At 49.5% G+C, this 15,719-nt stretch overlaps 1 protein-coding gene across 2 annotated transcripts in view; it reads right to left on the reverse strand.

Moving 5' to 3' along the window:
- The window catches only part of Pyroxd2 (pyridine nucleotide-disulphide oxidoreductase domain 2), a 25,152-nt gene extending 10,590 nt beyond the window's left edge, over positions 1–14,562 (reverse strand). For both annotated transcript variants that reach the window (XM_028775355.1, XM_028775348.1), the window contains exons 1-8: positions 14,428–14,562; positions 11,245–11,264; positions 9,354–9,447; positions 9,205–9,278; positions 4,917–5,072; positions 2,630–2,783; positions 489–550; positions 311–408 (exon numbers count right to left, since the gene is read on the reverse strand). In XM_028775355.1, coding sequence (XP_028631188.1) covers positions 311–408; positions 489–550; positions 2,630–2,783; positions 4,917–5,072; positions 9,205–9,278; positions 9,354–9,447; positions 11,245–11,264; positions 14,428–14,554 — 785 coding nt within the window. In that variant the 5' untranslated portion in view covers positions 14,555–14,562. The remainder of the gene's footprint in view (positions 1–310; positions 409–488; positions 551–2,629; positions 2,784–4,916; positions 5,073–9,204; positions 9,279–9,353; positions 9,448–11,244; positions 11,265–14,427) is intronic.
- Positions 14,563–15,719: the final 1,157 nt, after the last annotated feature.

Here is a 15,719-nt window from a genome sequence, read left to right on the forward strand (position 1 = left end):
GGAGGACAGAAGATACTGAGAGCAGGAAGAGGCTTTGTCTGAAGACCCATGGAGAAGAGCAGCTAAGAAGGAATTCTGGGGTTCAGACAGCATGTGCTAGAAGTCAGATCTGCCTCTTACTATCCATGTGACTCTGGCAGGACACTGAACTCTGGTTTTCAGATGTGACTCTTGGGGAGTTTATTCTACATGCATGATATGCTGATCTTCATGGCCGTGTGCTAGAGAAGCTCAGAAGATGGCAGTCCGCGAGCTTCTTTCATTAGGAAGTATGCTCTCCTTCAGAGGCGTCCCCCTGGTTCCTACTCACCCACTCCCCGGAGTGTAAGGACTTGTCATTGCTCCAATCACAGCGTCTGTTGCCAGAGTTGCCTTTAGAGGCTCAGACTCAAACCATTGGTCCAGCACCTGAAGAGCAAAGCCCCAGACAGGCTCAAGGGCCTGGGTGGCAGGAAAGATTCCCTAGGCCACCATCTGGCCGCACTCACCTTGGAAATGGGGGCTGTTAGGACCTCGTAGTACTGGGGGAGCTGGGCTCCTAGGGTGCGTCCTGGAAGAGTAGTGCAAACATCAAGTGAGACAGGCTTTGAGGAGACTGTTCTATTCCTAGGAAAGAACAGGAAGAGGCAGACTTGGTGGCAATGGTGTGACACTCAAGGGCAGTGTGTGCTTACAAGGGTCTGGGCCCCCTTTTAAACACATTCAGCTCCGAGACTGTTTCTTTGTAAGATGGGGGATGCGTTTTATATGCTATTGTAAGGATTAAATGTCATAGAAAAGATGTGTAGTTTTGTGGGCACTAGTTATATTTTAGCGAAAGGACCGGGTTCATGGTTTTTGGCCACTGTGACCGCTCTGTATACCTTTGCAGTTGTCAACAGTACTTGCTTAATAAATATTAACATAATGAATTTATAACAATTGATATTATTATTGCATGAGGCTCCCGGGACTGGTAATCTGAAAGGGAGTGTCTGCTTTTGGTAGTGGCGACAAAGTTGACTTGCTGTCTCCGTTTCCAGACACAGTAACCATCCAGCATAGCTGGCAGACCTGCTCTGACCTGGACTCTAGGCTTATCCTTGCATCTCACTAGTAATGGAATATTTATAAATGTGTCACAAATGGAGACTTGTAACTGGCCCGGGCAGCGGAACCTGCCCCCTGAGCATCTCCACGGACGTGAGAGGTCCATGCCAGCGTAGCATGGCAGTTCCACGCGTAGGACAAGACACTGAGAGTAGAGAGGGCACCACACTGGTTATCCTCAGCCACAAGCATGTGCACAAGCCCGACTGGACCTGCTGATCCTGCCAGCATCAGCTGACTACAAACAACCGGGAAAATGAGTGCTGGCTTTTAGATGCCAAAGGAGTTTTGTGGGGTTTCTTTTTCTTGTGACCATAGCTAACTGATTCAGTATTTTTATAGGATATGAGAATTTGTCTTTGTACCCAAAGGGTTGTAGAAAATAGCAGCGGATTTGATCAGGCTTCTATCTTAAACCCTCGGAAGACCTCACTAATTGAACACAGACCTTTTACTATTTTTTGAGTCTAAATTTAGTATTCTTCCTCATTGAGGAGGCAGAGCTTCAAGTTTTTCTGGATCTTATATCCTGATCTAGCTGTAGCTGTGGCAAGGCGCTTCACGCAGGCTTTGATCCACTTCACATATTGAATTCCTATAGCCTCAAGTGAAGGCTCCAGTAGGATGTACCCTTTCTTCTCTGCACTTCTCTGGCACCACGTCAGTTCATCTAAAGATGCATGCCCAGAAGTCACTGTCTCAGGAGAGAACCCCTGACCAGTTGGGGACAGGGGCCCTTCCTTCTCTTGGAATTGATCTTAAGGGCCCACATACCTCCTGTGAGTTCATATCTCAGAGCCTCATCAGGGCCAGTGTCTCATCTCCCACCACCCCATGGCCAGTACCAACACACACCCTGGTACTGGTATTCCCTCTGGGCGGCGGTTGGCATAAGCTATCCCCCTGTCAGGCTCATGTGTCCTGTCAGGCTGTCAGGCTCGTTGTGTCCCCAGTTGTTGGCGTTGTTTGGTGGAGGGCTTATGGAACCTTTAAGAGGTGGACCCCTGCTGGAGGAAGTGCGTCACTGCAAGTGGGCTTTGGGAGTTTACAGACCCTGTCTCCTTTCAGTTTGCAGCCTCTAGTTCCTGCATGTGGACGGACTCTGGTCAGCGAGCTTCAGGCTCCAGCTGCCTGCTGCCACGCTGTCTTTGCCATTATGGACTCTAACCCTCTGAAACCTTATGTTAAAATAAACGCTTCCCTCCTTAAGTCACTTGGTCACCGTGGTATTTTACAGCACTGACACATTACATTAGTGGTAGCTAATGTACTCTGCAGTTTCCTCCTCAATCCCCGTTTTGGTTGCCTTGGGGTCATCCTTCTAAGTAATCACAACCCTTGGTCTTGGGCTCTGTTTTTAGGGTAGCATAGGCTGAAACTCTCCAGGGGAGTGTCTGGCAGCCTCTGTGGCCAATGGCCTATTAGCTGACTACATGTGGTGGCTGCGCTAGAGCTTGGGCTTACGTCTAGAAATCCAGAAAGCAGGTTTGTTTCCACGAAGGTCACTCCCCACACCCTGATTCTTCTACTTTAGACTTACCTGCCTTCAGCAGGGGCCTCAGGGTGGACAGTGCCCTGAGCCTCTGCAGCAGAGAGCCATGTTGGAAGGCTGCTATGTCCACTGGAGCTGCATCCAGCAGGGGGTCAATGGCTAGCACCAAACGTTTCATGAACTCCTCGTATCTGGGAAAGGCCTGCAACAGAGCTTACACGTTAGCATGCCACAGCCCAGAATCCCACAGGATACTGTCCTCGTGCCTGGTCCTCTGTGCCACACACCCAGATGGCTGCCATCCCCCGTAGCGCAGCCCTGGTGGCTCCTTGGACCACATCCCCAGCTGTGGCTCAGCTTGGCTCTGCTCTGGTCTTTCATCTCCAGGTATGTACATCACATGCGAAGGGTGGAGCCAAAGGTCAGCATGGACCAACACTAGCCACCCAAACAGTCACGTGTCTGAGCGTATAGGCCCTGTGATAAAAACCGTTCAGAAATTCTATGTCTTCTGTTCATGACTGGTGGAAGGCAGATCTCTTCCCAGCATGCTGACCACTCTCGTTTGGTCTCTCAGACTGACACGCTGCCTCGTCCCATGTAGCCACCGAAGCCTATTTCTTCTCACCCAGCAGCCCACCCCCCAGCAGAGAGGTCCACAGCCGTATTCCAGACTCTGCCCTCCTCATGCAGGCTGGGTGATAGGAACACCGATGGAAGTTGCTAACACGAGAAGTTCTTATTGATTCTTATGCTGGGACATTGGAATTTCGGCCCAGCTATATATGGATAAAGCCAGGAAATTGTGGTATTACATACCGTTCTGTAGTAAAGAACTTTTAAATTTTTATTATCTCTAATAATAAAGTTTTTTTTTTGTTTTTTTTTTTGTTTTGTTTTTGTTTTTTGCCTAGACCAGGCATGCAAAATGACAGCTTTCAAGCACAAAAGCATTGACTTAGGTCTTCAGGTCCCATGGGAAATGGGCCCATTCTTCCTACTGTGTGGTCACTAGCAAGTAGGGCCACAGGCACTGGGACGAGGGGACACTACATCAGATGCTCATGACGCTGAGGGGGTGGGAGGTGAGAGAACAGTTCCAATCATCAGTCAGCGCTATGATCTCCATTGGAGTGTCCCACAGGCACAGCTATTGGAACAGTTTGGGATGAGGTGATGCTGTTTGGGAGAGGCTAAAGAACCTCTGAGACCTGGGAGCTGTTCGGCAGGATGTAGGGCTTGCCGGAAAGCTCTGAGGGATACAGGCTGGCTCTGCTTCCACAGAGCTCTCTGTTCCTAACAGCCGAAGAGAAATGACCAGCACCTGACCCATGCCTGCTGCCACAGCCAAGCTGCTCCATTCATGCCTTCCTGCCACCACGAACCGTTCCCTCTTAAACAACAAACCAAATAAGTCCTTCTACCTCTAAGCTCCTAGTTTATTCTCTGTCACAGCTACGAGAATAGCAGCTATCACGGCCAGGCTTAGGATGCCCTGGGTAAAGGGGAGAGTGCTGCAGGCCTGTGACTGTCCAGGCCTGTGGCTGTTCAGGCCTATGGCTGTCCAGGCCTGTGGCTGTCCAGGCCTGTGGTTGTCCAGACCTGTGGCTGTCCAGTCTTTGCCCAGTGCTAGATTAGCACACCAGAAAGCAAGTGCACTGAGTGCATAAACCTAGGTTTTCTTTATAAGCATGCCTCCACTGAGATAGGATTTGGTGGTACTCCTACAGCTGGCATCCAGGCTGGTACAAGAACAGCCATTTTAGAATATTTCCTCAACTGCAGAACCCGCCATACCAAGCCCATTACGTCACCCGTTGATTCATCTGGACGAAACCAGTAAACGTGTTCCTGCACTAGATCTGCAGGAAGCAGCAGGCATTCTCCATATGATGTGTGTTCTGGGAAGCAGATTTGCACACCACCACAGACGCTTTCTTGCTTTGGTTGTCATGGATTGATGTCAAACTGAAAGAACATTTTCCTGCCCTAAGTTCTTCTTGTGGTCTTTTGTGGGCTTTGGGATGGGTAACATGTGGGGTTCTGAGCAAAAGCAGAGGGGTAATGCATTCCAGGGATTCCGTTATGAAACTCAGCATGCAGAGACCGCCTGGCCAGCAGCCTCAGAACACCAGCAGCTCCAGGAGTCCCAGTGTCTACTGCTTTTAAGCACTGTCCACCAATCCTGGTCAGAGTACCTAACGTCCAAGGCTAACATGGGCAGAGCTGTCCAGAGAAAGCGGCCTGCTCAGCTACAGCCTTGCCATCTACTTCATCTCAAGAGCCTGCTCTGGGCTGCTGAGGGGAGATGTCAGTCTCTGTTCACCTTCCCTACCTGAGCATCCTTCCGTGAAAACTGAGAGATTTGCTTCTGGTTTTCAGCCATGTCTGTGCCCAGCAGAAGGGACCTGGGCAGCTTGCTCAGTGACCCCTCTTCCAGCATGGGGGTGAAGGAGTAGGGATTTCTCAGATGAAGTTTCAGCCCATGTTTCTGCAGAACACACAAAGCACAGACATTTTAGGGATCTGTGTTTCTGCTCTCGACCTTTCTCCATTTCCGTTTGTGGGACCAGTTAGGTATGTTTGTCTCTGGTCCCGAGGTGTACAGACCTGGTTCCTGTCCTTTTAACAGAGATTATAAATAACCCAATAAAACCAAGACACGCAATGCCACACCAAGCATCCCAGTATCGTAACACGTCCTCACCCGTCCACCCTATAATTACTTCATCAGAAATGGTTCTCCACGGTTACTACTATACTACAAGTCTAGAGTGCCACATAAGTTCAAAGAGTTGAGTAATTTGTACCCACATCACTTTAGAAGGCAATCTGTATTTCAAAGCCACAGCTCTGAGACTCCCAGGCCTGGAGACAGATGTCTATAGCTGTCTTCCATTGCTTCAGAAGGCAGTAAGCGGACTTTAAAAATAAACACCAAAGCAACAGTTATGTGAAAATGCATACGTAAAAGGTGGATAAATTAGTCATTTAATTTTTATATTATTTGCATGGCAATCTCCTTCATTACTGACTTTAAGTGGATGTCTCCTTCATACATTTAAAGCTAGCTTTGCTTCTCCAGAGCCTCTTCACCACACATTGACTCCTCCAAAGGGCCAGCAACACAACAGAGACTGAGCTGACATCAGCTGGACACTTTCTGGACATTTCTTTGTCCAGATCCATGGCCTGCTCCCTCACTGTATGTCTCTGCTCAGATGCTTATCAGCAAGCCCCACCCAGCACCGACCACACTGGCCTGCTGTCTGTTCTTCATCCAGAGAAGAACAAAGCCCTTGTCCCCACATGGTTAATTATATGTACATTTTGCCTCCATCTCCTTGAGGTGGGGACATTGTCTGCTTTGCCGCTGGTGCATCCCTCACACCGGCATGGCACAGTCACTACATGTGGTAGGGAAGCACGTGGAAAGAGGACCTCACCAACATTCCAGGAGCCGCCCAAACCAGAGACATTCCAGCATACACCATCACCGGGGCACAGAGTTCACAGAGCAGAATCCAAATGTGGGTAGGGACTGGCCTGGGGAACTTCTGGCTTATTTTAAAACATTAAAGTTGAGAAACCTTTATTACAGGTTGGAGAACCTTCTACCTTGGGCCCTATTTTTTAAATTTAATTTTATGTATAGAGGTATTTTGCCTGTGTGTGTGTGTGTGTGTGTGTGAAAGAGAGAGAGAGAGAGAGAGAGAGAGAGAGAGAGAGAGAGAGAGAGATGTGCAACGTGTGTGTACATGTATGTGTATATGTGTGTATGCATGTGCGTATGTGTGTTCGTTCGTGTGCCTGTGCATGTGTGACACATCATGTGCCAGGTTCCTATGGATGTCAGAAGATCGCATCAGAAGCTCTGAAAACAGAGTTACAAATTGGGGTGAGCAGTCATGTGGGTGCTGAGACTTGAAGCCAAGACCTCTTCAAGAGCAGGAAGTGCTCTTAACTAAAGTGTGGAGATAGCTCTCCAGCCCCTGCCTTGGTTCCTCCTAATATGACAAACTGTTCAACTGCAGGGGCTATCCTCAGCTCCTCCCTTTGCCTCACCACTGACATCTCTCATATTGCTAAATCAGCCCTGTACAAAGTGTACGCGCCTCCCCAGCCCCGTGCCCTCGGCACAGACTGCCATCTTGTGGTCCACTGAGCAGCTGCCTCTGGTATCTGGCCTTCCACGCCATCTCCAACATGGCCAGGGGACTAATCTTCTATAAACTTCTGCTTCCTGACTGGACACCTCTCCTGGCTTCTCACTGTTCCTGGATGAAATGCAGTCCTAGCGTGAGCTGCCTCTGCCGATTCCACGCACCTGCACCCTCTGTAGTGGGAGGCTCTGGCCACAGGGAGCTTTCTGCTCATACTTGCTTTGGCCTGCTTACTTCCATTTTCCTCTGACCAGAGCGCGGGCGTTCTCTCTCTCTCTCTCTCTCTCTCTCTCTCTCTCTCTCTCTCTCTCTTCCTCTCTCTCAGATGTACACATGGCTAGATCACATCAGTTCATGAGTCATCCCTTCAAGGAGTTCCTGTCACCAGGAACTTCACTCCTTCCTATCACACTGTCTTCTGGTTTTTCTTTCTGTCACCTGTCTCCACTTACCGTTCCCTTACTGTGTCTCAGATTCCCCACTGTAACTGTCCCCAGGCTTGTTCTGGGCCTGGTGCAAAGCAGGTACTCAGGGAACACAGAGTGAGTAAACTAGTTGATAAGCAGCCCAGAGGACGCTGAGTTATTTCAAATGTAACTACTTGAACATGGGCAATTTTTAAAAATTGATGCTAGAACTTCTAAATGGTTCCTTTGTCATTCCCGACTTTTAAATTAGGAGAAGGAGGAAGAGGAAGACAATGTTAAACTGGGGTTGTTCAGGGTGCACAGTTAGCCTTGAGTTACACAAACAGAAGCAGAGCCTCCCTCTGCTTACCCCAGTCTCAGCACGTACAGCCATCCCAGGTGCAGAGGGACAGGAAGACCAGAAGCATCCCAGCCCAGAGGAAATGCTATGTAAGGCTGCGCTGGGTCACACAGCTATGAAAACAGGCTTCTGAGCAAGGTTTGGGAATCCCCATTTCCCCAGTAGTACCTAGGTCATTCCTCGGTAAAGCAGGAGTGGGAGGAGCCTGGATGGAAGAGACCTAGAAGATCCCCCAGGGACGGGTGAGGCTGCCTCTGCCCCTCCCCAGATCTGCCACCATAAACTGTAACTCTTATTAATACAAATTCCTATAGCTATAGTATGATACAGACTGAAGACTCTGGACCATATAACCCCAGGCTTTGGCTGAGTTCTATTCAGTTCATCTCTCTCTCTCTCTCTCTCTCTCTCTCTCTCTCTCTCTCTCTTTCTCTCATAATTTCTTCATTTGGGCTTCTGTTATCACCTGGTTCATAGACTCTGGTACTTGATTCTATGACAGTGGTTCTCATTCTTCCCAAAGCAACCCTTTCATACAGTCCCTCCTGTTGTGATGACCTGAAACCATAAAATCATTTTTGTTGCTACTTCAAAACTGCAATGTTGCTACTGTTATGAATTGTAATGTAAATATTTTTGGAGATAGAGGTTTGCTGAAGCGGTCTGGACCCTCAGGTTGAGAACCACTATATTAGAGCAAAACACTTTCTAAACAGTGCCTGCGTGTTCTCTTCGTCTCATGCAGGACTTATGCAGGAAAGAGGGCTCCACTGCTTCTTTTCTTCCAAGATGGGAGACAGCCAAGTTGGCCTCAGGACTGAGATGGTTGAGTTGAGGAGAAGGAGGAGGAGGAGGAGGAGGGGGGGGAGGAGGGGAGAGGAGGAGGAAGAGGAGGAAGAGGAGGAGGAGGAGGAGGGCCTGCCAGTGGGCAAAGGTGAGTAGACAGGAGAGAAGGACAAAAGGCAGGGAAAGGATCCTTCCAGATGGCCCAGATCCCAGAAGAGGCCCCAGTCCTCTGAGACAAATGTCTCAGGGAGTCCTCTATGAAAGTCTGAACTGGGTGAAGGGGGAGGGGGGAGTCTCTTTTTAGCCAAGATCTCCACGTACATCATGTTCAGGGCCATCTCCCTCTGACTTGAATACATTGCTTCTGAGTTTCTTTCTGTGTCTGTTTTAAGATTCTTTTATCTTTGAGACCACGAATGGACTCTGCCCACAGTGGCACAGTTTCCTGCTCACATTATTAATGGTGGCAGATGCCAAAGTTTAACAAGGGCAGCTTCATAAACCTGAGTGCCCGAGGCTGCATGTGGGCACTTTATGAAGACCAGATAAGATACTAGGAGGCAAAGGAGCTAGAGAGGGGTTGGCAGCCCCTGCCCAGGGCATCAGCCAGGTGCTGGTGTGCAGACTGAAGTCTGATGGTAAAGCAGCAGCAGCAACAACAACAACAACAACCCTCATCTTTCAAGAGACCTGTCTCTTATTTGAGACCTACCAGCTCTTAAAGCACAGGGTGGCTGAGACAACATCAAGCTATGGCATGCAGAGGAACAGGTGTGGATTAGACAGAGCTTGGAAGAGAAGAAAGACCTCAAGCAGGAAGCTGCCTGGGGCGTGGACACGATGCCTCCCTCCCTGGCCAGGAAGAAGGAATCAGCGCCACCCTCTACCAACCGCCAGGCAATCTACCTTCAGCTCCAGGTCTGTGTAAATCTGTGGCCTCAGTAGGCTCAGGAGATAGGATGCTCGGGAGAACTTGAATCCTGGAACCAAATCAGAAGAACCAGTCACCTCCAATCACCCCTGCCTCCCCCTCCCACTCCCTTTTCAGGGCTCACCAGGAATGATCTCCTCAGTGACAGCTGCACCCCCAATCACATGACGCCTCTCAAAGACCGCGGTGTTCACCCCCAGTCTCTGGAGGTACGCTGCCTGGGAGGACACAGGGTCTTTTCTTGATCCCTTGAGATTGACCATGGAGCCTCCCTGCAGGGCCTGCACCAAACCCTTGGTTGCGATGTCTACATGCCCTCTCAGACCTGGTGTGCCTACATCTGCCCCTCAACTACCCAGCTGAAGATGGTTTTTCTTCCTTTAGGGGAGGCCTGGGGGACACATACTGCATTGTGTCTACTTTGCCCTGGATGTCCCTTTTCTTCCCCCCAGCAAGCCCTGTACATTCACTGGGACACATCAAAGGAAGTATGGTGGGGCTGAGGACAGCAGGACAGGGTCTCCAGGTTCAGTTTCTCTTCCTCATCTGGTTCCTGCTGGTCCACATGCCTCAGTTCCCTCACATGTAAAGGCAGGGCTAATGACTACAGTTCTGACTTCCGAAGCGTCACAGGGCTGGTGAGGGTTACCTTAGCTCAGCGGTTCTCAACCTTCCTAATGCTGCTGTCCTTTAATACAGTTCCTCGTGTTGTGGTGACCCCAACCGTAAAGTTATTTCATTGCTACTTCATAATTGTAATTCTGCTACTGTTATGAACTATAATGTAAATATCTAATACGCACGATATCTGATATGTGACCCCCAAAAGGGTCACCATCCACACGTTGAGAACTGCTGCCTTAGCCGCTCTCTAGTGAGTACTTAAAATATGCTTTATTGAGTACGCCTTGACACCTGTGGCCCATGCAATAAAGGGTCTCTGTGGCTTTAGCAAAACTTTATTTGAGGGAAATGACTGATACAGGGTTTCTCTGGCACTTAGTGGGAAATTAAATTAAGCTAGTTTAGGTCTACAGCCCTGCAGCTGCAGAGAGAGAGAGAGAGAGAGAGAGAGAGAGAATGCGCACGCATGCGCGCACGCATGCACGCACACATGTGTGTCTTTGTATCACTGATATTTATGTGGCAATAAAGATGGTGAAATTCCTAAGTCATCTTTTGCAAAGTTCACTTGGTAACTACTGTATGTGGTGTCACTAGCCTACCATGCTAGGAATAGTTGTTGTGCTATCCTCTACTTCACAGATGGGAAACTGAGGTTCAGTGAGGGTAACAGCTTGCCTCAGGCTCCCAGAGCTCTGAGCAGAGGAGTTGGGAATCTAGTCTCCAGATATACTGTATTGAGAACAAACAAGAACAACCCTGGTAAGCTGGCCTGGCACACAGAGGGAAGCCATGCTGCTCTCTTGAGAGACAGAAACGACTTCATAGAAGGACATCTGCGAGCAGGCTGCTCTGAGACCATGGGAATGGGGCAAGCACTGAGCAGGTCCACTGCACAGTGGTGTCTGTGCACAAAGGGCGTCTCTGACCATCTCCAGAGTACCGAGCACTCCCCTCCACTCCAGGCGAGCTTTGAGATTCCCAAGTCGTCTTCATATGCTAATAATATATAATCTGGAGCAAAGCCTTCTTTATTAGACTCTGTATTAGGTTCTTTCCAACAGTTTCTTCCTTGGGGATCACAAACTGCCTTGAGTTGAGGGACCCTTCCCACTCCAGGTTCAAACTTGTGCCCCTTGCCAGTGAGTGACATAGTCTAAGCCTCAGACCCTCCCACAGGCCATGACAACCACATGGCTTGGGGAAAAGACAAGGAAGTAGTCCATGATGTCCCCTCTACCTGGCCCTGGATCAACACTAGATGCATGGACAGACCGCCCTTTCCTTTGTTCCCATGGCCTCTGTCCTGCTTGCTTTTTTAAATCCCTCCCCTTTGCTGAAGGAAGCCACTTGCTCAGGGGGCACTGAAGTAAGACCAAAGAGGTACTCACAGCCACCAGCCCGTTGTGTCCTGCAATGAGACAAGAGAGAAAAGTGTTACTAAATACATGTTCTTTAAGCGTTGATTCCCCATTTCTAACCCCAGAGCCCAGGTATCTTCTCCTCTGTCCTTCATTTGGATTCGGCATCTCAGGAGGAGTCAGGAAGCTACTCCGTGTTTGTTGGCCTTGGCTTGGAAGAAGCTCTGTTCCTTGCTTCAAGGTCAGGGAGAAGGTACTGGACTTCTGACTTCAGAGGGAGTCAGTATGGTAGTATCATGGTCTGGGTTTACATGACTGGGGAGGCTTTCAAAGGTATGTGTGGGCAGGGGCAGAGAGCCATTCACGGTGGCAGCTGCTGTCACACAGCTTGTTTGACCCAAGGTGACTGGAACCAGGCACAATAGTGTCTCTGTCAGTCCCCAGTGCTCCAACAAGGACATAGGAATAGTTCAGAACTTTAAAAATGAGAAGAGTAACTCATAGGGCTTCAAGGTATGTGTGTGTGTGTGTGTGTGTGTGTGTGTGTGTGTGCACCAGTAACGAGGCAGACTCTGTCCTGCAGGTTGGTGTGCACCAGTAACGAGGCAGGCTCTGTCCTGCAGGTTTTGGGTGTTGTGTTGGAACCCGATCTCTTACAATTTCCCAGTGATTTCTGTGCAAGCAGCTTCAGGGCTACACTGAGTGCACAGGCCTCAGGCTGTGCCTTGCTCATGGAGACAGGTCAGCTGTTGGTGGAGAATCATTCACAGGCAAAGAATAGGCCATGAGGGTGTCAGCCAGCTTTGGGGCCCCTGGTCGTTTTTCTTGTTAGTGACAGATGCCACTCTTATCTTTCAGATGTCCGTAGACGACTGTGATCTCTCAGCACCCACCTGGACCCAGTGTGGGCTCAAATCAAATGCTCAACTCTTATCTGACAAATGTCTACAAGCAGGGAGCAGCCATGACCCCTGTGATGGATTTCTCCATGGCTGAGTTGCTTTTGTTTTAAATTTCCCACATGGAGACGTTCAGAGTTTTAGAGGTCACTGAGCCAACTTCTCAGCCATTAATGGAGTCTCTGAAACTGGATTTCTCAAGCCCTTTGCTCACTATTCACAAGAATAAATGTACTTTACACCGTGACCTAGCATACGCCTGACTAACAAATGTTTCACAGGACCAAAGCTCCACGGCCTAGCAGTAACCCATCCTGTGGTGAGTTTATATGATGACCTATGTCATACAGTGGCTCGCTGCCTTCCTAATGCTGAGATTCTTTCATACAGCTCCTCATGTTGTGGTGACCCCCAACCATGAAATTATTTTTGTTGCTACTTCTTAACTGTACTTTTGCTGCTGTTATGAATCATAGTGTAAATATCTGATATGCAGGATAGCTGATATGTGACCCCTGTGAAAGGGTCATTCGACCCTCAACGGAATCATAACCCTCAGGTTGGGAAAACCTATGTGGTTTTATTTTTAAAATGTTATAAATTTTTCATGAGAAAGTTTAGGAAAAACTGCTTGTTGGTCCTGCCCTTGGTGTGAACCTACAGTTGGAGAAGCTATTCTCTGAATATACACATAATATACACATAATATACACATAGCAGGCAGCTCGGACTTCACCTGGCTTGACCCTCAGAGAGGCATCTACCAGTGGCTGCCTTGAAGTTCTTCATATGTGAGGCAGAGAGTAATATGCATGTAATATATATCCTTCATATATAATGTGGAACCTTGTGGTGTTGAGGGAGGAGACTTAGCAGTGTCCGGAGAAGCACTAAGCCCCATGCAAGGCCGTGACAAACGTGGTAGCCATCTGACTTTTCATTGGTTTCTCATCAATCTTGCAAAACTAGTAAAGTTTCCTCGGCAACTAGTCTCAGTTCAGCCATGAATGAATGACAAAGAGCCTTCAAGTGACAAAGAACAAAACCCCCAAAGTCCAGTCCCCAAGTCCTGACTGGCTCTCCAGTGGCTTCAGCTGGCCTGTCCCCCTTCTGGTGCAGGACTTGTTAATCCCCAGGCCACAGGGCGATGCCCACTCAGCAGGGGACAGCCCTTAAATGGAGCTTGCTGACTTGGGCTGCCATCCTTTTCACAGTGGAGTGTTGGGTTGGCTGTGTTTTCAATGGAAAAAAAAAAACCTTGGCATTTAAATCAAGAGCTCTGTATATCTGGTTTGTAAAAACTGTGTGAGATATATCTTTATTTTAGTATCGATAATAAACAAGTCTGTGTATAATAAACATTCATGTGTGCACAAACTGGGAGAGGGTAGCTCTCAATAGACACAAGAAGAAGACAAACTAGGCCCATATTTACTTAAAGCAGTGTGATGCATCTCACAGAAGCATGAACCTGTTATATCATCTATGTAAGCGCCCAGCAGGAAATAAATGCCTTCAGGCCCCAAAAGTCTGGCTTCTAAGACTTAAGAGAAAACGTTTATATTTTTAAAGTGGGTATCCTAGCGGCTGGGGACATAGCTTAGTCAAGTGCTTGCCACACAGTCATGACAACATAAAACAAGCCATGGTGGTGGCTCTCCTGCACTTGTCACCCGAGTACACAGGAAGGCCCTGGTGTGGAGCAGCCTGGCCCTAGGCTAGGCCTCAGCCCATTTCCCAGCAGACATCAGTGCTGTGAGCCTGAGAGTCAGCAAGATGTTGCAGGACCACATAGCAGGCATCTAAGTCTGAGGGAAGCCATGGAGATGCACCCTTTGTGGTTACCTTTTCCCTTTATGAAACAACTCCGGCTTCCTCTTCCAACTGATGATCTCAGAAGTGAGATGGGTACCAGAACTCAGGGTACCAGAACTTAGGGCTCAGCGTGAGATCTCATTTGTCTACAGTCCCGGGGTCTTTTCTTCCTGCATACGGCCCTGGAAAGAACTCACTTACTTTGCAGGAGATACAGGGAAACTCCTGCATTTACTTAGTCACTTCTTGTCATTCTGGATAGAGAGGTTTAAACCCTGAAGGCAAGAGCCGTTCTAGACCTCACAGTACACCAGAGTGGAATCAGAACCAAGGGATCCTGACTCCCAGACCATGGAGGACTTTCAGCACAGGCTCTGCTCACTGGAACTCCCGGCCAGGTTTTGCACACAGCAGAGGCAGCAGCGAGGCTCCCTGGAGGCCCGTGGGCAGGACGCTGCCTTCCCTCCCTGAGTTCTGGCTCTGCCTTCTTTAGCTTTACCTGCTCCTATCACCACGGCATCGTACTCGGGCTTCAGGCGCCCGCTGCCTCCCGACTGAGCTCGTTTCCAAGCAGGGCAGGGAGAGGAGTGCAAGGCCCTGATGAGACCTCGGCCGCTGGCAGCCATTTCTGCCCCCAGCAATTTGCTTGCAGTCAGCTTTCCAGAGGCACAGGCAAGGGGAGGGGCTAGGAGTTGCAGTCCGGTGTCAGCCTTGGCCTTGGGCCACTATTTCCCGGGGGCTGAGCTTCTGCGGCTCTGAGTTTGCGCAAGCTAGTCTTGTGAAGGGGGCGTGTAGGCTAAGATTGGCAGTCTGTGTCCCCTCCAGGACTCCAGCGAGCGGGGACCAAAGAGAGAACAATTAACTAGGTTCTCCCTGCCCCAGTAGAGGGCTAGAGGAGTGTGAGGAAGGGGAGGAGCCAACGCAGAGGCCCCGCCTTCCTCTTGCCTCCCTTTTCAGTAAGGGCAGCAGCCTGGGGGCGGGGCCGAGATCCTACCCAGTGGGAAGGGCACTGTCAAGTCAGACTTGACTCCTGCTTGCCGTAGAGACCCGGACCTTGCAAGGTGGCCACTGCTCCGTGTTGCGGGAGCCTCCACAGCGGTCTTTCAGTACAACCATACCAGTGCCTTTGGACAACAGAAAAGGCCACCTAGGTCCCCGAGAGCTGTGTTCTCTCTTGCACTCTCCACTGAGGCTGGTCTCGCTGGCCGGAAGGGTCTGGACAGTTTTGTTTTTGGCACCTTTTCAATTTTTCGAAGATTCTCAAGGATTTGGGCTCACGCCTGTAAATCACCTCAGCTAGTGTGCTTCCATGTTATCCCTGTGCCCTATCTTGAACAGAGGACCTGTCCACTTCTTAGGAGTCACTCCTCTGCGGGAGAAAGGCACCGGAAGTGGAGAGCTGCAATCTGAACTGTCAGGCAAGAGGAAGACAGGTAGGGGGAGGAGCCATAGCTAGATCATACAGCTGGTGAGCTTCCAAGATGCCTGAGTTCCTCCTTACCATCCTGACCTGGGACAAAAGCCTGACAAGGTTTTTCTCGACTAATAGTGCTGTTGTATAAAACACGGGTGCTTTAGCGGGCCCATGCTGAGGCATTCTCCTGGGGTGTCAGCCACAGGACAGGTCTAGTATAAAAGAAAGTTTATTTGAGATCTGGGAAGGGGCTCTGGGGAAGGGAGTAGAGGTAGAGAAAGAAAGGGGACAGAGAAGGACAGAAAGAGAGGAGAGAAAGAAGAGGCCAGCCAGAACACGTGGAGAGGAAAAAAATGGGGGAGAGAGGAGGGGAGGGA

This window comes from Grammomys surdaster, unplaced genomic scaffold (assembly GCF_004785775.1).
Source record: "Grammomys surdaster isolate TR1022 unplaced genomic scaffold, NIH_TR_1.0 66, whole genome shotgun sequence".
Taxonomy (NCBI): domain Eukaryota; kingdom Metazoa; phylum Chordata; class Mammalia; order Rodentia; family Muridae; genus Grammomys; species Grammomys surdaster.